Here is a 25,102-nt window from a genome sequence, read left to right as displayed (position 1 = left end):
AAGGAGTCATTAATAGGACATTTATTTAAAAAAAAAAAAAAAAAAGAGAAGGGAGAAACAAAGGCATGAGAGGAAGATTCAGATGTCATTTACATTTAAACTCAAAGAAACTGTTAAACAGCAACAGTTATACACAACCATTTACACAACCTGTACAAATATCCCCTCCCCCCCCCTTGGTAATTTGCAACTTTAATTCAAAATAACTTAAATAGATTTCTAGGTAAAAGTGCAAATCCTTTTGCATGAATGTCTGAGTAAGACCATGGTGACAGAGGGTGCCTCGATGAGCTCACCAGCTGCAGGGTATTTCACTTGTAAGGCATCACAAGCACATTACAACATCTACAACTTTAAAGTATGGAGCACAGAAACGCAAAATGTTTTTTTAAATGTACAACAGTTTCACCATGCTTGACTATGAGGACTTTCTTTGCACACGCATTCTCTCTCATGCACATCCGTATTGAACTGGCAATATAATAGTCTCAAATTCTGTGATTTGACTGAGCCCTTTCCCTGTTAAGAGTGTGCTGCCCTGAATAAAACCTCAAAAAAAATGTTAGTTTATGTTTTAGGGTTCTTGGAAATCAGTAAGTAATGTTGTATTGTTATCTCTTCAGTAGTGTTATTGTTTAGCGTTCAAAAACAGTCACCTAAAGAGAACAAACCCCCTGTTCGGTGGTGAAGTAGTCCCGCTGTTTCTGGTTGGCATGGCGAGGCGGTGTGGGTTTCACAGTCACAAAGCGACGGTGACAAAATGTTTACACTTCAAAGTCTTAACAAGCATCCTCCTGTCAAGAGTGAAGAGGATGGAGGGGAGTGATATTCAAACTACTAACCCAGGCACGCTACTCGGCCCTACATGCTTCCGTAATAACATGCAGTTGATGCAAAAACATAACGTCATCACCAAGAATAGTAAAGTATTATACAGCATATCCTTATGAAGCACTGGTCACCATGGTTTCTACTGGGCAGGAGGCTGGGAAGGAAATGTGTTTGGTGGTGAGAAAGGTCTTCATATAATTTCAATACAAAGGTGAAAGTATCAAGCATCGAGTCCTTATGTCCGGCCGAGCAGTTGTTCTGTAACTAGGACTTCTGCTCTGCTGCCGCTGCAGACTGGGCCGCGCTCTCTGGTTTGAGGATCTGATAGGTGATGAGGTACTCCGGGTAGGCCTGAGTGAAAACATGGCAACATGTTAGTAGTGACATAAAAGACATACGAAACTATTAGAGAATTTGCCCTGATTTCTCTGTTACCTGCTCTCCTCTGTAGATGACGTACTCGGCGTACGCTAAACCGTTAACGCTAGGTCGTCCGATTACCGAGTGATGACCTGGAGGGGCGTGGGCCATCTTCATGGCACTGAACTGCAGGAAGGACTTCCCCAAAGTTACCCGACAGAACAGCATTTGTCTAAAAACACGGATGAGAGCAGGGAGGTCAGGCTTATTGGTCGAAGAAAAGCAGCAAGAGAACCAAACGCGAAGAAAACAACCTGTGGCACAGGTAGCAGGATCGGTCTTTGTGCGTCGGGCATCCCGTGCCGCCACCGATGCCGTAGACATATTGATTGCTCTTGGAGGAGTTTTCTGCAAAGTAGATTCCTGCTCCAAACATCCCTCCGATGTATGCATGGCGCTCATCAAAGCCTTTGTGGATGATGGCGTTAATGAATGGAGAACCTGAAGGAAATGGGACACAGTTTGTGCAGTGCCTTGCAACATTTATTCTCGTTATTTGTAAAGGAATCTGGGCCAATTTATCAATGCACCCCTAATTTAGTCCCGTTACAATTAAAAAGTTCAGTATATCTTATTACCATTTTATCTGACAAACCATAAGCAGTGCGTAGTTATGAAGTGGATCCTGATCATAATGCAAGTTACCGTGAAACAACATGCGCTCGTTGTGATGGTTGTGGTTCTCGTCTGCAATCTCCTTCTGCCGGTGGGTGTAACGTTCCCTCAGCTTCTTATTTACCACCTTCTGAATCTGTGCAGCACAAAAACCACACATTAGTCAGAAGGCCGCCTCTACTAGTTAAACACTTTGTTTTCCTTTGGTTCATCTGCAGAATTAAAACCAAAAAATTACCTTGATTATGTTGTATCTGCTGAAGACGCCACCAGCATTGCCTCCGTCTCTGTGCTCCCTAATTGTGCTTTGCATCTGAGACACAAACAGAATTTTAAATTGAAGACAATCAGCTCACAAACAAAATAACATCATTCTTTTTAGCACTATATATTTATACGGTAAGCAAACTTCTGGTCAATACCTCTTCTTCTACAGACTGGTACTCTTTGTCGTCAGGAGACAGGTCGATCAGGATGGTGCCCTGGCTGGCACAGTGGAATGTCAGGTACGGGTTGCCACCTGTAAAGTGAAAACAACCAGTAAGGGTTTTATTTTTTTTCTAAAACATCTGCTGCAGGCAGTTCAATGTCCCAGGATGCTCCACCTTGTTGCCCCCCCAGCAGCCTCTCGACACCCTTGATAAGCTTGTGTCGATGGCCGTAAGCATTGATGCCGATCTCCTTCAGCTCCTCGTGGCCCATGTCGGCCAACACATCCAGTGTGATCTGGAGGCGATGAACATCACAAAAAAAGATTGGGTGAGTAACCAGAGTTGTACCTATGAGTTACAGGGATTGTTTCTGTTTATAATGAAGCTTTTACTGACCTGCTCCCTCTCGAATATGTCCCTCAGGTGCTCCAAGCCAAGGCTCTTCAGGAACTGACTTATGTTCATGTCCAACATTGTCACTATGTTGCATGTTGCAAAGAAACAAACAGAAAGACCTTAGACAGGACATTAAAAACTATTTGATTCTTTAGATTTTTTTTTCCATAGCTTTCTACTGTGAAAGATATGTACTCCCTTAAAGATAGTTTTTCTGTTTTTATTAGTCAAATTTAAATGTTTCACTTCAAATTATTTCGTTTATTGAGGGGAGAAAAGCTAACCACACAGACTTGGCCCCATGTGAAAATATTCTTTTGGAGTTGTTTACACACATATAACCTAGAGCAGTGGTTTCTGCGCCCCCCCAGTGGTTTCCACACATTTTTAGACTTGAATGCACCCCGGATTGAGCGTTAATCCAGCTTTATGGAAGCCCTGGAGTTTACTAGAAATGGGCCCCACCCATTTTAACCATCTTCAGCATCAAAAACCTGTGACAATCTAAAGCTGAAAGATCTAGAAAGGAAATGAATCACCCTGGAATCTAAAACAAAATCAAGAACAGATGAGAAACAAACTCATCTGGATCCTGTTCATTAACTCGACATTAATGAACAGGATCCATTAATTAGAGCTGAATAAAATGTAGATGCTGTGGTATAATTCTAAAGTAGATCATTTAGAAAAAGACCAACAGTTATTGCAAATACTTGATTGCAAGTTTTGTTGCAAAAGTTGGCAGAACCAGTTATTAGGATTAGAAGACAACAGAAGAAATTGTTTAATGATTGGAAGTGTGACAAAAAATAAATAAAAAATAGAAGAAATCTGTAAGGGGATGCATATATTTTTTGTGAAATCACTGTACATTTATGAAACTGCCTGGTGTTTCATGTGACCGTCACAGTAAACCTACTTTCTCCTTCCTTGCGGTCAGTTCCTGAGGCTCCGTCTGCCACCCCAGAAGCTCCGACAGCGGCGGCAGCGGCCAGCTCGGTCAGCGGACCAGCGAGGTTGTCTATGCTGCTGGCTGCTGACAGACAGGACGGCGTGGAAGCCGGCGAGATGACTGAAGCACTGACCACTGTGGCCTGAGGCTTGAAGCAGCTGGGTAACGCGTCCGGAGGCATGGCGTCCATCAGGAGCGCTCTGATGTCATCAGCCTGGAGAAACTCAGACACAATCCAAAAAACATTTCCGTCATTTCAATAAAATAATAAGCTGCACCTGCCCCACACATGACCTCTGTTTGTCCTACAGAGAGCCGTACCGTGGCCAGGTCCAGAGCCGTCTGGCCCTCTTGGTTCTTCATGGTGGGGTCAGCTCCGTGGGCCAGCAGCAGAGCGCAGAGCTGCGTGCGGCCTTTCTGGGCCGCCTCATGGAGAGGTGTGAAGGCCCATTTGTCTGTGGCGTTTACACATGTGTTGTATTTGATCAGCAGGGCTGCAATGTCCACGTGCTGTTAAGAAGAAAAAGAAGAGGAAAATGATGAAGAAGTTGCTCGAGTTCATTAACTCCTAAAGCAAAATCTACGTCACAACAGCACTGGAACGGTTTTAGTAAAACAAACTGATATTCTGCACAACAGGAACATAGCAACAGATTGATTTCAGCTCTTAAAAGTGGGACAGGCATCAATTTTCAAATTAAAGTTTGTTTTTTTTGCAGAAACCCCAGATAATTTAACTGAAAAACTTGAAGTAGTAAATTTTGCGAGTACTTTTACTTTTCACTAAATCTGACCAATCAACTTGAATGTTGTCTGTATTTCCTTCTTTTCTGACCAATCACTGCAACTCAGCTGAATTTTGACCAATGCCCTCAACCTCCTTCTAATTTAACTTCCTGTTCCACGGCGTCTCATGAAAGCTGAACTGATGAAAATGTGACGTTAAACGATTACATTTGCCTTTTTTATTTGAATTCTAAAAACAGCTGTGATGTTCTGCAGGATTTGCTTGTACTGCGTAAATAGTTCAACATGTTATTTGCACTTTAGACATTAATTCCGTTAAAATCATGTTTTTAAAAGCTTAAAAAAAATTTGCAACTTTGCAATGTTTTGAAAAAGGTGCTGCGAAAATCTGTGATTTTAGGCTGCAACAATCTAAAAAAAAAAACAAAAAAAAAACATTGCAACATCCTGGAGGGACAGATTGATTAATTATCATTATTAATCAGAAAATGCAAGTTATGTAATGAAAAATAAAAAAGTCAAAATCTAACCTCAGGATTGGAACAAAAGTCATGTTTATAAATGATCAACGCCCCCATGAGACTGACCCCATATGAAGCAGCATTATGAAGAGGGATCAATCCTCCTTTGTCCTGGGCGTTGACGTCGGCACCATGCTCCAGGAGATACTCTGCCACCTCCAGGTTGTTGTAACCGGCTGAGGAGGGAAAAAAAAAGAAATGTAAAAATCTTTAAAAAAATAAATAAAAATACTAGTCTAGGAATAGTTTTAGCAATAACACTCGGAGAAGCGCAACATTAAACCTAAATCAGCTCTGTACCTGCTAGGTGGAGAGGCGTGGAGTTGCGCCCCTGTGCGTCCCTACAGTTGATATTCTCAGGAGAGCAAAGTTTCTGCACTCTGGCGAGGCAGCCCTTCTTAGCAGCGTCCAGCAGGGCGGCGTCCCCACGCAGCAGGTCCTGGATGTCCGTGTCCCCGTCCTTCACCATGTCCAGAGGGATGTTGCCGTCGCGGTTCTTCTTGGTGGGGTCAGCGCCGTGCTGAAAAACACGTCACAGAATATTTAGTTTGCAGAGGGCTTCATTCCCACCGCCCCCTCAGATTCATCATTTGAAAATTGTACATGAAACACAATGGACTCTCACTTTGAGAAGCAACTTGCAGATCTCATATTTTCCTTTGGCTGCAGCCTCATGAAGTGGAGTGAACTTCCAAAGGTCGGCCACGTTGACGGAGGCTCCATGTCTGACCAGAAGCTCGGCCACTTCGTAGTGACCGTAGGAGCAGGCGTTGTGGAGGGGAACCAGGCCGCTAAAATAAATAAATAAATAAAAAAAAACATTTACGTATAGAATCAAGCTAATAAAACTGATGTGTTGCTAGTAAAAGATAAAAGTTTAAAAACACTAACCCTTTGTCTTTGGCATGGACATCAGCTCCGTGGTGAAGCAGGTACTCCACGACGGCCACTCGATTGTAACCGGCTGCAAAGTGAAGGGGGGTGGAGTGGCGACCCTCCAGGTCCCGGCAGTTTACGTTCTGAGGGGAGCAAAGTTGCTGCCAAAAGGCAAAAACGCATTAGGAACGTAAGCAACATGTTGGAGTGTGAAAATATGATAATAAAAAAAGTACTGGGGTGAATTTTTTTGTGGAAAAAAAAAAGTTAGTATAAATAACTCCATCTTACAACTTGCAGAATTCTGATGCATTTTTGGATTTGTAGACAGCTCTTTAACTGTGGATATTTTTCAAATTCAAATTTAAAAATACTTTATTGATCCCAAAGGGAAATTAAATGATGTTGTAACTGATATAAATTCAAATTCTTCAGGTTACAACATAAAAAATAAAAATAAAAAAAAATCTATAATCCGTTACAAAATTCTACGATCTAGTGAAAATAACTAATTGATGGCATGTTCTGTTGAGTCAGGGAACTTACCTGCACTGTGTCCAGGTCTCCTGCTTTGGCAGCTTCCAGGAACCTGTAGTCCACATCAGAATTCCTGGTGGGAACATTTTCTGGGAAAAATAATTAAAGAATGATCAATAAATAAGACAATTAGCCAAAACCAAGCAATAAAATTCAGATCTGGACACCATAAAATCTGCCCAACACTGCCATAAAAGTCTAAACAAATGAAAAATCCCCTGAAATAACTGGGACACTGATTACCGTTCAGAATTTGCTGCACAGCCTCGTTTCCCATCTGGGCTGCGGTGAAGCCCTGTAGAGACACGATGGACGGGTCGGCTCCGTAGCTGAGCAGCAGCTTGCAGGTCTGGATGTGACCGGCCAGCGCCGCCCTGTGGAGCGCCGTCTGCCCCAGAGTATCTGCTGCATTCACCTGAAGTTACAGGACCAGCAACACAAACCAGTAACTCATCAAATTCTAACTTTTCAACCAGAGCGGGATAGAAACGTGACAAACCTTTGCTCCGTGTTTCTGCAGAACCTCCAGGATGTCGTTGTGAGCTCTCTCGGCAGCAACATGCAGGGGAGTCATGAAGCTGGAGAACATTAAAGAGAGGAGCTTCAGTATTTTGTTTGGTGACGTTTTCATTACGTACTCATTGTATTATTTATTCCACACAGATACGATAAGATTGCCATCTTACTCTTTGTTCTTCTCGTTGATGTTGGCGCCTTTACGAAGCAACAGCTCTGTCACCTGTTTTCTCTTCGGATGAGGAGACGCCACTGCGCAGTGCTGGAATACACACCTTTAACATCAGTCCACTAAAACCTCACAGTGCTACTAAAATCTGTTGCTAAAAACCATTTCATAATATCCAACAGAACCATGCTGGTGAAAAAACTAAAACAAAAAACAACAAAGTATTCTTGGGCATATGTTGAACTGTGAAAAGATGCTGAAAATGCAGTGGAAAGCTCTTCTGTTTCTCACCAGAGCCGTCTCGTTGCTTTGAGGATGCTTGAAGCCAATAATCTCCAAAGCCAGAGTCTTCTTCACTTTGGCCATGTCGGCTTCACGGGCCGCCTGCAGTAGCGAGTGACCTTTGAACTCGTCTATGTTGAAAAAGAGAGGCAAATGGGAAAATGATGCTGGTTTGAAAACTTGCAGCCTTTAAGGACCCGACACATAACAATGATGGATGTTTTCCTGGCTTACATTTCTAGTGTTCCCAGTACTTTTACTCAAGCTTTAAACACAAAAGATGACCTTTTCTACAGCAGTCAGGATTAAAACATGGAACCTATTGAAGCATCAAAATGAAAATTTGGGCTAATATCAGTATTACTGATATTCCCACCTTACTTATATTTTTCCTACCTTTTCGACACTGTGAAAAAATTACCACGCATAAACATTGCTGCTTAGTTGGCTTAGATGGACAAATAAACATATATATAAAGATTTGAGATTCATTCTACTCCACCCTAAATCTAAAGGTCGACTCCAACTGAGAAGAAACTTACAGGTCAGCCTCTCTTTGAGCTCTGGGGTCGGGGCCATGTCCACGGCGCTCTTGCTGTGACAGTTTAGCAGAGTGGGATCGGCGCCGTGGCTCAGCAGCAGGGAACACACCTCCACTCTGTTTTTAGACGCAGCCTCGTGCAGAGGGGTGAACTGCCACAGGTCCATGGCGTTCACACAGGCTCCATGCTGCGGGAGGAAAAGCCCGTCAGAGCACTTCACAACTCAGGAGAGCCCTACTGTTTAAAAACCTGCTTAAGGCAGGGCTGTAACGATTAATCAGATGAATTAATTTCTGACACAATCGTCAACTAATTCAGTAATGAATTCATTGTTAACCGAGACTCAAAAGAAGGCCATTTTGCTGAAAGAACAATACATTCAGATCAGTAATTAAGCCAAAACTGTATAAAAAATATACACATTTTGCATTTAAGATAAAAAAAAAAACATCTTTGTCTGTAAATATGTTCTACCAAAAGCTTCTCAAGTGGCAGTTTTAGCTTCACGCGTTTCAAATTTTGTAAAAAAATTAAAATAATTCCAGGAAACACATTTTTCTATCCAATTATTAATCAGTTAATCCAACAAATAAGCAGATCATCCCCAGACTATTGATGTGAAGTGAAGCAGAAAAGGTTTCAGTTTTTCACATAGTGACGTTAGAAGTTTTTATATACCGTTATTGTAATTTCTTATTTAAGAAGGAATTAATTTGTGTGTTTTGTCTTTCCAGTACTGTATAAAATAAGGTTAAGTGGCTCACTGAAAAAATCTGCAGTGTGTGCCAACTTTTTTAAAAATCCGATTAATTGTCAGAATAAAAATCAATCAAATAATTTACTACTAAAATTATTGCTTTTTGAGGCCCGAGTTTCAAACAGTCATTTCCAAACAAAACGCGTCTTGGATAATCTCATTGTTCCTAGACGTTGCTCTCAATCCTGTTTCTATACAACAAAGTTCGACTTACTTTAAGCAGAAGCTCAGTGACCTCGTAGTGACCATACGAGCAAGCGTTGTGAAGAGGCACCAGGCCGCTGCAGGACAAGGCACACATGACTAAAGGAAACTGGGCACTGTGGTTTTGTCCGCTTCTTTTGAGAGCCACTCACCCTTTGTCCTTGGCGTGAACGTCGGCGCCGTGCTGAAGGAGGAGCTGAACGATGCGGACCCGGTTGTAGCCTGCAGCCAGGTGGAGGGGCGTGGACTGAAAGAGAGGACTGTCTGTTAGCCCATACACACGCAGACACACACTCACACACTCTCAGATCAGGCAGGCTTAGTGTCTGCTGTCTCCAATGGCAACAAGTGGCTGATTAGAGCCAGAAGCAAAATTGCTACTGCAGGCTGTGCCGGGTGAGTTGCAGATGAATGGCAGATTTGATGATGCAAGTTCAGTAGAGTTTGAGGGCAAGCCCAGCACAAATAAATAAGGATTATTCTGTTGCTCAAGATATGATCTCATCCAAGTCGGTAATAAAAAAAGCGTCATCCTGACTGCTCATCTTCAATATTTCTCAATGAAATAAATAAATAATGAAAAAAAGACAACTTTGGGTCTGAGAGATTAAAAAGTTTGTTTTATGCAGTGAGTAGAGCAATATGGCTGGGATGCATTACAGTTGGGATGCAACAGTGGCCTAATTTGTATTCATTCAGCTCCATTTACTTCAAATCTTAAAATGAGACATATCTCATATATATATATATATATATATATATATATATATATATATAAATAAATAAAATAAAATGTATTTTCAAAGTATTTCCACTCCTTGAAGTATTCCCCATGTTGTCACAATGCAACTCCAATTTTCAATAAAACTTTATGGAATTTTATGTAATAAAAATATCAGCAGAGTAAGGCTAAACAAAAATTCTGCACGTTTTCTTTGCAGAAAAAGCTTTTTTTTATTCTTAACATTTTTCCATGAATTTTCAACTGATTTTAGGTTTGCTTATTTTAACTTATGAATATGATTTGACACATTCAGTTGAAGCTACCAGAATGTTTAGGATCATCCTCGTCTGGAAAGTAAAAAAAATCCACCTAAATGTAACATTTTTGCAGCCAATAGCAGGAATATGACCCAGAATTACCCTAAGTTTAGACTCCATCCCTCTTACATCAACAGTCTCTGCTGTAGAAACACACCGCTCAGTGCTTGATGCTGCTATTTTTTGATTACGCGCCAGTTGACCGTTTGCTAAGTAGATGATTTCTGAAGCCAACAGTGTACATTTAATTCTATATAGAGGTACCAGGACACTTAAAAAAAATAAAAAAATCTGGTTTTATTTGACTTTACTACTACATACCGTTTTACGTGAAGACAAAATACAAGGAGTTATAAGGTGACAAAATGTGACAACGGTCAAAGGGAATGAATTCTGTAATTACATTATTAGCAGTGGGACAGAGAGGGTGGGAATGAGCTGAATTTGGTTATTTTTGTGAACTGAAAGACTTTTAATGCTAAACGTTACATTCAAGTTCTCTAATCCTATCAAATCCCAACTGTAACAGGACGCGGAAAAGCTGGAGTAAAAGCAAGCCGAGATTGAAAAAAGAAAGCTTGCTGCAAGGGTAGAGGAAAACGAAATCATATGGATTCATTTAGGTCAAGAAATATCAACATTAGTAAATGCAAAGTTGTGGTTCCAATTTGTCCAAAATCAAGCTCTTAAACTTACAAAAACAAAAAAGGGACATCGTTTCAAGTTTCATGCAAGTGATGTTAATCTCAAACCCAAACGAGGCCAAAGTGTAATATCTCAAGCCAGAGTGGTGGAGTCAAACTGATGAGGCGTTTTGCATTTTGGATCATTCAGCGTGGCACGGAACAAACAATTAAAAGCTTTTACAATAAAAGGGCAGCACAGCTCCTGAATGATGACGAGTGAAATGAAGTCCATTTACTGCATAACAAAATGATTGGACAGGGGATGTGAGGAAGGAGGCACGAATTTCACAACGACAAATCCATGATTCGCTCGACAAGATGCAGAGAGGCGGGCCCTGAGGCATGCATGAGAAGTTGTCAAAAAATAAATAAAAAAATAAATAAATTAGAAACCCAACCAGATACAGGCTGACCGAGTGATTCACAGAAGTGTGGGTGAGTGTGCAGAGGATAGAGGACAGACGCCAAAAGACAAGCAGGCAGTGGACATTTTGAGCTCCTCTCCAGCTTCGAAGAGACGCGTCGTCACCATGACAACATCCCAGCTCATTCAAACAGTACGTCGCTCTCGCTCACACAGCCACTTCCGCGCGCACACACACACACCAGAGGAGCGTCAGGGTAGGATACATGAGTGACCCGCGTACCCAGGGCCATGATGTGCAATTAACAAGTGACAGGCAGCTTATTGGTCAACAAACAAACAAAAAAAATGATGGATTAAAAAGAAACAAAAACAAAACTAAAGATCACAACAGTGCATCAATCAAGTGGCCATTATCAAGGTCAACTTACCAGCATTTTTTGTGAGGTTGACTGATCGACAAATGTTGCCAGAGTCACACGGAAAACAAAACGAAACACAAATTACAAAATGACAGCATCTCGTCACAGAAATTTCCCTCTCTCAATCTAAGTCAATGAAAAACAAATATTTATTTTTATTAAAAGGAAAAAATAACAACACTCATCGTAAAATGTGACAGAATAAATGCAGGACATCGCCAGAAAGAGCTGGGAGGTGGCGCTAATCTGAAATGTGCCCGAAGACCCGAAAACAAACCAGACAGCATAGAGAAGAAAAAAAAAAAATCTAGATATGACTGAAGATCGTGACCCTACTGGGTCGACCACATTTATTTTTTAAAGATGTCTAAAAAAAAATGTAAATAATAAATCCATCTTTTATTCTAGAAGTGTAAACGCTGAATCAAAGTTTGAATAATCCAACTTCTAATTTGAGCACATGTATTAGGAACGGGAAGAAAATCCAATGGTAAGTAATAATAAAAATAATAATTGGTACATAAAAACGATAAAGGTCTCCTTGAGAGCGCCCATCTTACAACTTTTTGAATTCACCTTTGTTCCAGGAAATCTCAATCAAATGCCTGATACGTTCCAAAATAAGAGATGAGTGAATTTAGTGTGTCAACGCTTTGCCCAAATTTAGTTAAAAATCGCTCTTTCTTAATTCAAACATTTTCCCCTCATCACTGAATAAATGTACTCCAATTAAAAGGTATGTTTTTGCCTCTATTTTCTGTGTTGGATTATGCCACTGCAATAAAAGATGAATCTAATTGAAGGCTTTTCGAATCTTTGCCATTCAATAAATGTGGCCGGCGCAGCACGGTGCGATACAGTTGGGATTTAAATCAGAAAAAAGTTGCTGTTTTACACTTTATGAGTTATTCACAAAAAAAAGGCCCGAGCATATGTAGAGAAATTATATTCACATCTTTAAAAATTTAATTAAAGAAAGATGGCAACAACAACAACAAAAAAAGAAATCCAGACTTGTTAAAAAGAAAGTGGTCTACCACTTGGCTTTAGAGCCACGTCCTCAGTCACAATCCGGGTTCTTTCCCCCGTGTTACAATTTTCTTGTGGTTAGAAATATTATTTCTAACCACAAGTGTTTCAGTGTGTACATCTTCCACCAGGACTATAAACGGAAAAGAAACGGTATTTTCCCACAACGTGGATAAATTCTGGGAAGAAAAAGGAACTTTGTGGAATGTAGTAGACTAAAACGTTTCTTGTTGCGACCCAACGTCTCTGAATGAACTCAAAGCAACCTCTGGAAAGAGGAGACGACGCTGCCAACAAAACGACACTAGGGTCCAAACGTGATGGAAGACAATTCAGCTGGGACCAAAATGGGAATTTGTGCCAGCGCTATTTTTTGCTGAACAAACAGAATCATCGTGTAGCTATCTCATCTGGTCTAACAGTTTGGACTTTGACATAAAGAGCAGAAATTAAAATTATGAGCATGTGCACCTTCAAGGAATAAAATCCCAAGATAGAGACGGTTGAAGGGACGGGCACAGGTGGCCTTCCAGAATGTTCTGACGAGCATTCATAATTACAAAGGGAGTTTAAATGATATAAAACAGTGTTTTTTTTTTTTTCTTTTTGTGAGAGTTGATATGCTTACTCTCAAAAATTCATTTGCCTACATCCTCTTTACAAACTGACACAGCGATTATCAGGCTGCAGTAATGAACGGTTTAGCTAGCGCTCCTGCTGCTTCCTCTATTCAGAGACAAAACGTCCATTTGGAAACCCAAAACAGCACTTTGAGCGGACAGGACAGTGTAAATGGAGTCGTTAATAATGTGCAGCACAGCTGGGTAATTTACCTTGCGGCCATCACTGGCATGACAGTTGACATTTAATGGAGTCAGCAGTGCCATCAGCTTTTCTTCATTCCCACTCCTGAAAACATACCAGCCATCAACCCGACAATAGACATCTGACATCATCGCTCTTTTGGGCTTCAGGGAGGCAAAACATATGCTTTCTGTGCAGCTACTTATTTTGCATTTCCAATAGCAACATGCAACTAGAAAAGCTCTCGCCCAGCAGTTTAATTTCTACCTGAAACCAATTTGTCATTTCACATTTCTGCCTCCAGCTGCGTATACTGCTGGAAACACACTCACCTCGCTGCTTCCAGGAGTTCATCCTTCTTGTATTCACCTAAAAGAACAACAAAACAAAAAAAAACAATGTTAAAGTGAGACATTTTAAACACTGTGGATTGACGTTTCTTTACGGTGGAGATAGAAGATTTAGGACCGATTATGGATGCTGCGTCCATGTGGGGGTGGGAGGAACCAGTTGGGACTCAGACATGGTGAGATTTGCTCATACTACACTTAGGTTCAAATGTGCCGACAATTTCCATGCACTGCCATTAAATAAGTTACAAAAATTGTTTTTGTTTGAATCATTGCTAAGGAGCTGCAATTCTTTTGCAGAGCCAGAACATTTACGGTGTTCCATTACGTTTAAAGAGGGGAATCAAGTATTTTCCAGGCACACATCCTTGACAATTTATAGCACAATCAAGTGACTATGTTGTTATGAAAATGCTGAATTGATCAAATACAGTTTACAAAAAATTTGGTCGAGGGGAATGAAGCTACAATGCAGAGTTTTCAGATAAATACATTGTTTAATCGGGCATGCCCGAATGGTTGCCATGGGAGATCCAAGGATTTCTCAAACATGCATGAAAGAATCAAGGCAACGCTCCAGGTGTGTGTTTGATGAAAGAACACCATAATATAATATCAAACCTCAAAAAAGCTGATTTTGCATAACATCGCTCCTGTAAGCTACTTTTGTTTTACTTAATGGTCGACTGACACAAGGTCATATGTAGCTCATGCACTCTACTGCGAAAAAAACGTTTTTGTCTTCAAAGAAACAACAGAATTCAGTCAAGAGTTTCTTCCAAATATTTCACCCCAGTACATGTAAGTGCAGAGACTATGAATTTGCCTCTAGATTGCTCACGGCATTGCTCTGAAGAACTTGTTGACCTCATGACTGCCGCTTTGTTCAGCTTTAACCATTAGACCTCCTTCAATATTTTCAAAAATTCTCACTTTTCTCTTAAGTTACCAGAAAATCCTGAGCAAAATAATGAAAAAAACTTATTAAATAGAACCTCTTTATGGACTCAAAATATTTGCTGCATTGAAAAACAATTGTTTTCCAATGTCTTCAAGCAGCAATTATGTCAATCATATATATATATATATATCAATAATATATAATGTTGTGAAAAAGACCGATTTGTTTTGCACCAAAAATACTAGTTCTAAGATACAGAAAATATGCAAGATAGTCAGTATATAGAAAAAAAATTATAAAAATATGGCAAAAAACATGCCTTAGCTCAAAGAAGAAATGAAAAAAGTAGCATTTATGAATGAGTACATAAGCAGTAGTGCTTGTAGTCAAATTGGAGCATTTAAAGGGACACAAAAATAAAAGGCATAGGGATAATCAGGAAGTGTGCTGCTGACAAACTCCAAGGTACTGACCTGTAAGAACAGCCTTAGCTGAAGGGTCAGCAAGATCAAGAGCTGATTTTCCATCGGTGTTGCGGATGTTTGGATCAGCTCCATGCTGGAGTAATACTGTGTTAAAAGAGGGTGAGATCAATACAACTTCAATAATTTAACTACTGCGCATTTCATAGATGAGGCACTCAACCAACCAAGTGCTGTATTTAAGGGACACAGAACAAATTTTATTTTAATTCAGCACCAGCACCTTTTTACTTTAAAACATGAAGGTAAGATTTTATGCTCAGACATTCTCAAAGATGTTCTTTCATATTTCCAAAAATCGCAAATGCTCAAATATAAAGTGGCAGGGCCCCTTACCGATGCACACATCTATCTTGCCCTTGATGGCAGCCTCATGCAGTGGGGTGTAGTTCCAGTTGTCTCTGGCATTGGGATCTGCACCTTGACACAAGAGGAGGCTGACGACCTCTGCGTGCCCGAAGGAGCAGGCATTGTGAAGCGGGATGAGACCACCGTCATCCCTGGCATGAACATTGGCACCTGTCTGTAGAAGATGCTCCACCACATCTTTTCTACCAAAACCTAAAATTCGAAAAAAAGTCAGCAGAAATTACAAATGGAAAACAGGAAGGATGCTAAAATATCTGGGACGCTGCGACTATATTCAATGACAGTGACTTTAATAATTCTACCTACAATATTTGTACACTACAAATGAAAAAGAGGATATTTGACATTTTCAACGACAATATCTGAAGATCTATGTTTGTCCATGAGTAGACAATCTTGAAATCCCTCCTCCCCACTAAAATTGTGCCTGCATATGTTAACACAGACTTTGTAGAGCCTACCATTTCAATTTATTTCAGACCATGTTAATCACATTTGATCGTGTAAATGTCAGTATACAAATAGATAAATTTAAATCATACTTGAAAATATGACAGTTAATGCATGACGTTACTTTTCATGATTGCTTTTTAAGGGATCTCATATAGTCACACTCATAACTGAAATAAGCCATATTTTTTTTATTTTATCTTCTTTATATTATGCATCTACTTAAAATACCCAGAATATTTAATGTTATATGTGTAAGTAATGAAGACATATGTACTTTTTTCATGCAGAAATTGACTATTTGACTGGTTTAATGCGTCTTAAGTATGTAATGAGTGCCACATTCGGCTTTGGAAGAAACACATTCACAAAACTGTTTTTGATTCTGGAAGAAAATCTGTCATCGAGATTGAGCAAAGCAAAAAACTCCAAAAATAAAGATACATGTTAGGCGAAGCTGTAATAATTTTCCAATAAGTAAAAATTCAACCAAAACATTTACGTCACAAAAAACACCCCCTGAAGTCGTTCGCTACAGGAAACGAATTAAACAAACTTGCGCAAAAACTACTGTAGATGCATAAACAACTTGCTAACGAGCTAAATTTCGGTTACTTTTTGTCCTGTTCAGATGATTTTTACTTACTACTGAATGTCTGATAAACAAAACGAGGAGAGCGACACAACAAGCTAGTAAACACTTAGACGGGTTAGAATAAAAGGTCGACATGAAGCGTGATAAAAGGTTATATTTGGGACCTGAGGACAAACAGGCAAACCGTAATCATATTGCAATAAACATAACGTTGCTAGCTGCCTGCAGTACCCCATCTTGGCGAATAGCCCGTCTCCCCTGTTTGATTAGCTTAGCTCATCCTTACCCGCAGCGAAGTGCAGCGGAGTTGATTTTCGACCAGCCATGTCCTTTGCGTTTACATTCACCGAATCCACAAGTCTCTTAACACGGGACACATCTCCGTTTCGACAGGCCTCGAACAGCTCCCTGAAGGCCCCGACGACTCCGCTGCTACCGTCGATGGGGCTGGTGGCTCCTGAGCCGGGGCTTGATACGCTGCTGCTACCTCCGCCTGATGTAGTCGAGGTAGAGCTTGCACTGCTCGCCAAGACCTGGACTGGTAGGTCCGGGGAGGCCGGAGCCATATCTACCCCTCCGCTACACTCCCTCTCGCTCTCCGAGGAACCGACGGCCGGGGATAGCAGAGCCATGGGCGGCGAGGCCGGGGAAGCCCCCGAAAGGGAGCCGTTTCTCGGTGGAGATTGCAACGTAGTCTGTTGTTGTTGCTGCTGCGAAGAGCGACGAGACACCGCCATTACAGCAGCTCGGAGGCGACAATAAAAACTGCTCCTCCTTTCCGGTGAAAGTGCTTCAGTTTCCTGTCAGCTGTTTACTTCCAGCCAAGGCACAGAAGGAAGAAATGCTCGACAAAAAACTAGTAAATTCAGCCAGAAAAATTACTTTAAATAAAATTTTAATGAGCCACTTACTTTCACTTCAGTGCAAGCATCAACATTAAAGTATAAAAACGTGATATGTAACATACGCATCAGACTATTAATTTCTAAATTTTAAGCATGTTCCGTCAGAAAGATATTTGTAAAATAATTCTGACATTCTTATAACTATTAGGAAACAACTGCACAAAATGCAGTTTTCTCTTTTTTTCCTAGCTTTATCAATTTTTTTGTCCTATTTTAGAAAATTAGTGAAACTCTTCAAGACAAAAAAACAGCAGATATGTAGGAGCTTACAAACTGAACACTTTCTGAATAATTATGAAAAATAACTTGGTTCTTATATTTAAAAAAAAGTTTTCTTGAAGTTTAGTTTGGCAACGCAACCCAAACACTTCATGTCGTTCTGCAGTTTGGGCGCCAAGAGGCGCTCTACGTTCTCAAACCAACATGGACCTGCTCATGTTCGACAGCTCACCTGCTAATTTTCCATCAGGCTAGGTTAGCATGTTTATGGGATGAGGATGATCTGAGGTAACCCTCCAGAAACCTGCCTCAGGATCTGAGCAAATCAGTAACACCTTTAATCCCAGGTAGTCAATGAGAACGGGACTAGAAACTTTCATTTTGTATTATACAACATTAGACGAATCTGAACTGGATTAGATTTACTTCTCTTACAACAAATGGATAATACGCTGCTTCATACTGACGCTGTGCACACGGTTAACGTGATTGATGAGAGGTTAATTGGATTGCCCCTCCGTCTGGGAACATACACATGAAAAAAACGTAAATATGTCTGTAGTTAGAGCGCCCATTTCCGCCTCCTACTCTTATCTGCAGATAAAACTCAAGTGACATGGCGTTCGAGCTTTAACCTGTCACGCGATACGCTTTGGGATTCACTTTGCTGACGTGAGCTGCCTTCTGCGTCCTGTGGCGTCACAGAGGCAGTTGTTTATATACCGAAGATATCTGGCTTTTGTATTCAACTTCCTTCAAGTGAGAGCCTCTGGTACATCTATTATTGGATATTTAAGAACATTTTTGAGGAGAAATTAAGCCAGTAAACATCGGACAGAATGAGTTTGTTACTCAAAGCTACAAACGGGATTGGAGCTTGACTGGGACCAACCCAAACTGAAACTCAGCTATGTAGAGACCTTAAGGGATAACAGAGCTCTGGAGAAAACTTGCCTCCCTCCTCAACTCAAGGGAACGCTCCAGACTGGGGCTGGTGGAGAAAACCAGAAGTTTTTGCACAGGAGTGCTGTTGTCTGGCCTAGAACTTTTGAAATCACTAAATTTACCACATGAAGTTAACTCATCTTCCACACAAACTCAACACAACGAATTCTCATATGACAGTATACCCTTACTCCCACTGCCAGACCTTGAGGTAGTGAAGCCCAGAAACCCAGAACCGGAGGTAATTCCACCCTCCAGTGAAGGAAAAGTTAGAGGTAACAAAGACCAACAAGCTTCAGCCGAGAGTTGCAACATTGGACTGGGTGAGCAAATATGGAGCCATCTATCAAACCTTTACGACCAGGATATTGTCGGTCTGTCTAGGACATGCATATGATGCTCTCCGCAAAGTCTTCTCCATTTCCCGTGTGCTTTCTTCATACACTTTAGATGGCGTATTCAAAAGTGAATCTCCAGAACTCTTTGAGGAAGAGACCACTCCAGTGAATGAGTATCCAACAATTCTTGTGTTTTGATTTGGAAAGCTTCATAACATGAAACTAACACACATAAGTAGCAATTGGGCAAAATTTTAAACTCCAACACAGTCCATGCCTTAAGGAAACAATCGTTTTGCAAAAGCCTAGAGATCATTTACCCATGGGTAATGAAGCTGGCTCTTGGGACGTGGAATGTCACCTCTCTGGTGGGGAAGGAGCCGGAGCTAGTGTGTGAGGTTGAGAGGTTCCAGCTAGAAATAGTCGGTGTCACCTCGACACATAGCTCTGGTTCTGGAACCAGTCTCCTTGAGAGAGGCTGGACATAATGCCACTCTGGAGTTGCCCACAGTGAGAGGCACCGGGTAGGAGCGCCATCTCGGCGCCTGTACTTTGGGGTTTATCCTGGTGAACGAGAGGGTAGTCTCCCTCCGCCTATGGATGGGGGGACGGGTTCTGACTGTTTGTGGTTAAGGGCCAAACGACAGTTCAGATTACCCACCCTTCTTGGAGTCCTTGGAGGGAGTACTGGAGTGTGTCCCTGCTGGGTACTCCCTTGTTTTGCTGGGGGACTTCAACGCTCACATGGGCAATGACAGCGAGTCCTGAAGGGGGATGATTGGGAGGAACAGCCCCCCCGCCCCCGATCTGAACTCGAGTGGTGTTCTGTTGTTGGACTTCTGTGCTCGTCCCGGATTGTCCATAACTAACCATGTTCAGGCACAAGGGTGTCCATATGTGCACTTGGCACCAGGACAGCCTAGGCCGCAGTTTGATGATCGACTTTGACATCGTTTTGTCGGATCTGGGGCCGTATGTCTTGGACACTTGGGTGAAGAGAGCTGTCCACTGACCACAACCTGGTGGTGAGTTGGATACAGCGGTGGGGGAGGATGCCGGTCAGACCTGGCAGGCCCAAACGTTAGACTCCAAATGACACTTGGACAACACCTGTACATCCTCATAAATAAACATGTCCAAAATGACATTTCTTTTTGCTATTTTGATCAATCTTGAAATCCACGAGCATATTTTATTCTACAGATTTATTGTATTTCCCAGTCTATACGTTCAATACTTAATGTCTATTTACATAGAAATAAAAATGAAAATCTGGATGAAGCTAAATGTTTTAATTTCTTTTGTGTTACAAATGTAATAGCTACAAACTACTTACAGTTAAAGTATTTTTGACTGAAGAAATAGAACATTTAGCTTGTCGTCTTTATAAAGAGACCAAGCTTTTGCATGCACTTCAAACTGTTCAAGTTTGAAGTGCATGCTTCAAACTTGATACATCTTTGGATACATCTTTTCAGGTATTTTTGGTGATTTCATCAAAAGGGTCAAATGACAGTATATTCATGCGTTAGCGTGACCTCATCAAATTTCAATGTTCAGATTTGAAAATTGATGTTCACAGATGGTTTTCATTCTGACTGAGGTTGTTTATTCAGCTGAGTTGCTGAGGAAAAACTGTACAGCTGCTTGAAGACAGACTTATAAACAATTATACACTATGGCCCTGAGCTGCAAACCACTTCAACAAATTCAAAAACAAATTAAGAAAGCACAATTACAAATTCAAAAACACATTAATGAAGCACAATTACAAATTCAAAAACAACATTAATGGATCACAATTACAAATTCAAAAACACAACATTAACAAAACGGAAAAGGGTATGTCCCAGTTGGAAACCTGCAATCTGCAACCTTTTAAGTTAATGAATGTCACTGAAACAATCTCTCACACACTATTATATACTGTATAGGAATGAAAAAGAAAACCCTAAGGACAACATTTCAAACTTTTTGATGTGATTATTTAATTGTTTTGGGGCACAATTATTACATTTGATACAACTGATTCTGATAAATTGTTTTGATTAACACACACACACACAAACACACTTTACAGTGGAGTATTCATGAACATATTAACACAATTCCATAATTCAATGTGCATTTGCTTCATTAAAATTTTTAGGTATTTATTGTAAAGACAAACTTTGACAATAGTTGTCAAACTTTAGCTTTAAAAAAATCTTTACTTTAAAAATATTAGTGTAATATGTCAACTGTGCTATAGACAGCAGTGTGAACGAAATCTAACAGACTAAATTATTTTTAATTTCTTTACATAAACTGTCATAATACCCTAATACTTCAAATTGAGATATTTTACTTAAATACACAAAAAGTGAAAGAAAAAAGTGTACAGTACATTACAAATTTATTTATATTTTACTGGCAACACAGAGCACAGGCAGTCTGCTGGTCAAGCTGGGAGGAGCAGTTCGGTGACTGGGCCTTCTGAGATATCCAGGTAGCCACAGGTTAAAGCGAATGATAAACATTATCTAACAGTGTAATAGAAAATACATCCCCGATTCATTCACATTCAGGAAAAAAACATATCTTCAGCATCTTCAGCGGGGCATTGACTTAGTATCTAACACAGATATTGTGGAGATGAGCTGCGAAACAGAAGTCTGAAGAAAAACAACTCCATGCAGCTCTGATCTTTATTGACCTGTCCTGACGAAATCCCCCGGTCTTCGCGCTGCTCTCTGGATTAATGTACTTTCAGTCTACTGCAGGTTTGCTGTTATATCAAACTATTTTAATCTACATAAATTATAAGAAACATCTTACAGACAACTGACGTACCTTAATGTAACGGTATCCATGTTTGACCACAGACAAACAGCGACTTGTCTTGTGAAGCGCCCATTACAGGTTTCTCATTGCCTCTCCCTCTTTAGAAAAACTACACAGTATAAAAAAGTTAGCTAAGAAAATAATCAGAGTAGTTAACTGGGCCAATTTAGTTACAAAGGAAATATTTCTTGGTTGTTTAGAAGTTTGTTTCACCACGGAACTGCACAGTACTGGCCACAAAGTCAAGAAATTCTGCTTATAAATTTACGTTATTAGGGCCTGCCATAGCATTTACATAGGAGAAGCATTAAAATCCCTTGCAAAGCAAGGCATTTAAAAAAATAGTTTCAAAAATGTGCAGCTCGATCCCGGTGCTATTTTTATTGGGGATCGGAGTAAAAAGCGAAAAACGAGCGAAATTTCCAACTGCCAAAATGCAGAGTGTAACTGACACCAACTGCCGCTCCGTTAGAGTGAGAAATGGAGTGGATTTTTTACTTTAAAATAATTTTGAAATTGCCCTCATGCCTACACAAATTGCTGTATTGGTATGAAAGTCGGTCATGACATTGCACCGAATGACTGCTCCCGTAAAATGTTTTTGAAATTTCTCTAGGGCTGACGGTTTTCTGTAAAGAAGCATTAGAGTGAAATCATGTGACAGGGTCAGGCTCCCAGCCATTCATTTTCATACTTTTCTCAAAAATTTCAGAGCTCAGTTATCTCTCTCTCAGCGCTGCTATTACTGTGAGTAAGGTATAGATATGAATCGTGGTACTATCGGAGACGACAAATAGCCCTCTCATACGCTTCAAACGGTTTTCGAATACGTCTCACGGTTCCTGAATGGGAAGGAGTTGTTCGGACTGCTTTTTTTTTTTTAGAAAAACTGACTGAGTGTCTCACAAAGATAGAATTCTTTCTCCACCTCTCTGTCTCACACACACGCACGCGCGCACACACACACACACACACACACACCAGTTAGCAGAGTATTAATCACTATAGCAACAGAACACACTTCAGGCTGCAGTTCACACTGCAGCCTGAAGTGACTCAATTCCGATATTTTGGCAATTCCGATTTTTTTGCTGGGGCCGTTCACACTGCCAGTAAATGCGACCTGAATGTGTTCTGCAGTGTGAACAGGCAAACAACCTGAAAGTGTCCCGCATGCGCACTAGAGGACGCAATAGCGTCAGCGTTTTCAGTGTTCTGCCAACCGCCATGAAAAGAAGAAGTAGTGCTCAGTGTTTAAGGAAGTAAACATGGAAGCCAACGGTGGAGCATAGCTTACATATTTGAAGTTGTTGTCCGGCCGGAGAAACATATTAACAACTTAATCCTCATTATAGTCTGTCATGGTTGTTGTTTTTCTTCCCACTTGCCTGTATCAGGACGCAGAATAGTGAGATTTGTTGAGAATCAGTGACGTTCAGTTCGGATGTCAAGTCGCATTTGAATCGGATACGTATCGGATATGGGTCACATTCGAAAAAGAATCCGATCTGTGCTGTTCACACTGCCATGAAAAGATCGGATACAGGTCTCATTACGTCAAAAAAATCGGAACTGGGTCACTTCAGGCTGCAGTGTGAACGCACCCAAAGACGCCATCTCTGCAGTTCTAACCATGGCGGAACACTTTGTTAATACAGAGGGCAGAGCAGAACATCTGAACTACAGACATGGTGGAACACTCAATTATTACAGAGGAGAGTTGAGTTGGCAGTGAAGAACTACAATGATGGTGGACCTAAGAGTTAACAGAAGGAGGCTGAGCAGAATGTTACAACTACAGACATAGCAGAATGTTTTGGGCATTATATAACTTGTTTAACCCAACCACTGTTACACATAGGATTAGTTTAGCCATTTACAATAAAGCTTACTGAAAATCTCAAAAATAAAAGCCTGACTATTCCTCTCAGGCTTTTATTATCTTTTTCTCTCAGGTTAGTGTGGAGAGAGCTACTACATACACTCCTGATCAAAATCTTAAGACCGGTTAAAAAACTGCAAGAATTTGCATTTTGCACTATTGAATCTTAAGAAGGTTCTAAGTAGAGCTTCACAATGTTAAAAGAAGAAATCAGCATAAGAGACAAAAACTTTTGAGCAGGGAATTAATTGAAAACTGCATTTACACTCAAACATGATTTTTTCAGCTGATCAAAAGTTTAAGACTATAGCTCAAAAAACCCTGAAAACCCCTCAAAATAGAAATCAAAGTGTCAAAAAGAAGGACTCAGTAATGAGTAGCTCCACCATTCTTGTTGATGACTTCAAACAATTGTTTAGGCATGCCTGATGCCAGTGTTTCCAGGAGGCTAGTGGGGAACGTTGCTCCAAGTGTTGAAGATGGCTTCAAAAAGGGCATCCACTGTCTGGAACTGGTGTCCATTTTTGTAAACTTCCCTTGCCATTCATCCCCAAATGTTCGCAATTGGGTTTAGATCCGGGGAAGATGCAGGATGGTCTAAAAGAGTGATGTTATTCTCTTGGAAGAACTCCTTTGTCAGGCGGGCATTGTGAACTGCAGCGTGGTCCTGTTGAAAAACCCAATCATTATCACACAGACGAGGGCCCTCAGTCATGAGGGATGCCCGCTGCAACATCTCCACATAGCCAGCTGCTGTTTGACGCCCCTGCACAACCTGAAGATCCATTGTTCCATTGAAGGAAAATGCACCCCAAATCATGATGGCGTCCCCACCACTGTGCTGTGTAGAAAACATCTCAGGTGGGATTCTCCTTGTCATGCCAGTAAAGTTGGAAGCCATTAGGACCATCAAGGTTAAATTTTTTCTCATCAAAGACAACTTTCTTCCACCTTTCAATGTCCCATGTTTAGTGCACCCTTGCAAAATCCAAACAGGCAATTTTGTGGCGTTGAAGACGTGGCCTTTGACGACGCTTTTTGTTTCTGAAGCCCTTCTCTCGCAGATGCCGTCTGATGGTTATTGGGCTGCAGTCAGCACCAGTAATGGCCTTAATTTGGGTAGAGGATTGTCCCGTGTCTTGACGGACAGCCAATCGGATACTGCGGCTCAGAGCTGGTGAATTTTTTTTGGGTCTACCACTTGACTTTTTTGTTCCATAACCCTCAGGATCATTTAAAAAATGCAAATGACTGTCTTACTGCGTCCAACCTCAGCAGCGATGGCACGTTGTGAGAGGCCTTGCTTATGCAGCTCAACAATCCTACCACGTTCAAAGTCAGTGAGCTTATTTGCTTTTGCCATCAGGAGGTTTTGACAGTGTAAAGACTTGACGGAAAATTACATGGAATCCAGATTTTTGCAGACTATGGTCTTAAACTTTTGATCAGCTGAAAAAATCATGTTTGAGTGTAAATGCAGTTTTCAGCACTGATTTTTTTCCTTTAACATTGTGAAGCTCTACTTAGAACCTTCTTAGGATCCAATAGTGCAAAATGCAAATTCTTGCAATTTTTTGACTGGTCTTAAGATTTTGATCAGGAGTGTATATAAATCACGGTACCATCAGAGACGGGAAATGGCACTCTTATGTGCTTCAAATGGTTTTCGGATCGCTCTTACAGATCCTGATCGGGAAAGAG

General features: G+C 40.8%; 1 protein-coding gene across 3 annotated transcripts; it reads right to left on the bottom strand.

Moving 5' to 3' along the window:
• Positions 1-6: 6 nt before the first annotated feature.
• Positions 7-17,070, bottom strand: LOC103469721 (poly [ADP-ribose] polymerase tankyrase-1). Of its 3 annotated transcripts, XM_008417592.3 has the most exons (28): positions 16,576-17,070; positions 15,212-15,436; positions 14,867-14,962; positions 13,475-13,511; positions 13,172-13,247; positions 11,319-11,339; positions 8,949-9,043; positions 8,807-8,873; positions 7,836-8,022; positions 7,303-7,424; positions 7,013-7,104; positions 6,826-6,904; positions 6,570-6,741; positions 6,336-6,415; positions 5,805-5,950; positions 5,539-5,704; positions 5,214-5,433; positions 4,980-5,089; positions 3,967-4,155; positions 3,613-3,859; positions 2,694-2,776; positions 2,472-2,592; positions 2,289-2,386; positions 2,105-2,179; positions 1,897-2,002; positions 1,506-1,692; positions 1,267-1,423; positions 7-1,182 (listed from the first exon to the last, which is right to left on the bottom strand). In XM_008417592.3, the coding sequence occupies exons 1-28, from the start codon at positions 17,024-17,026 to the stop codon at positions 1,096-1,098; spliced, it is 3,792 nt and encodes a 1,263-aa protein (XP_008415814.1). In that variant the 5' UTR covers positions 17,027-17,070; the 3' UTR covers positions 7-1,095. The 3 variants fall into 3 exon arrangements, with proteins under 3 accessions (XP_008415814.1, XP_008415815.1, XP_008415816.1); XM_008417593.3 differs by lacking the exon at positions 11,319-11,339; XM_008417594.2 differs by lacking the exons at positions 14,867-14,962; positions 15,212-15,436; positions 16,576-17,070 and adding an exon at positions 13,611-13,839.
• Between the last annotated feature and the right edge of the window lie 8,032 nt (positions 17,071-25,102).

The sequence above is a fragment of the Poecilia reticulata genome, chromosome 9 (genome assembly GCF_904066995.2).
Source record: "Poecilia reticulata chromosome 9, P_reticulata-male-v2, whole genome shotgun sequence".
NCBI lineage: Eukaryota > Metazoa > Chordata > Actinopteri > Cyprinodontiformes > Poeciliidae > Poecilia > Poecilia reticulata.
This window is presented reverse-complemented; position numbering and strand designations above follow the sequence as displayed.

What these genes read in the sequence shown, in the direction of transcription:
- LOC103469721 (XM_008417592.3), bottom strand. Translation starts at nt 17,026, where the DNA reads ATGGCGGTGTCTCGTCGCTCTTCGCAGCAGCAACAACAACAGACTACG. An exon ending in TGCAGAAACACGGAGCAAAG is followed by an intron (nt 6,742 to 6,825) that starts GTTTGTCACGTT and finishes CTGTAACTTCAG; the next exon opens with GTGAATGCAGCAGATACTCT. An exon ending in ACCAGTCTGTAGAAGAAGAG is followed by an intron (nt 2,180 to 2,288) that starts GTATTGACCAGA and finishes TTTGTGTCTCAG; the next exon opens with ATGCAAAGCACAATTAGGGA.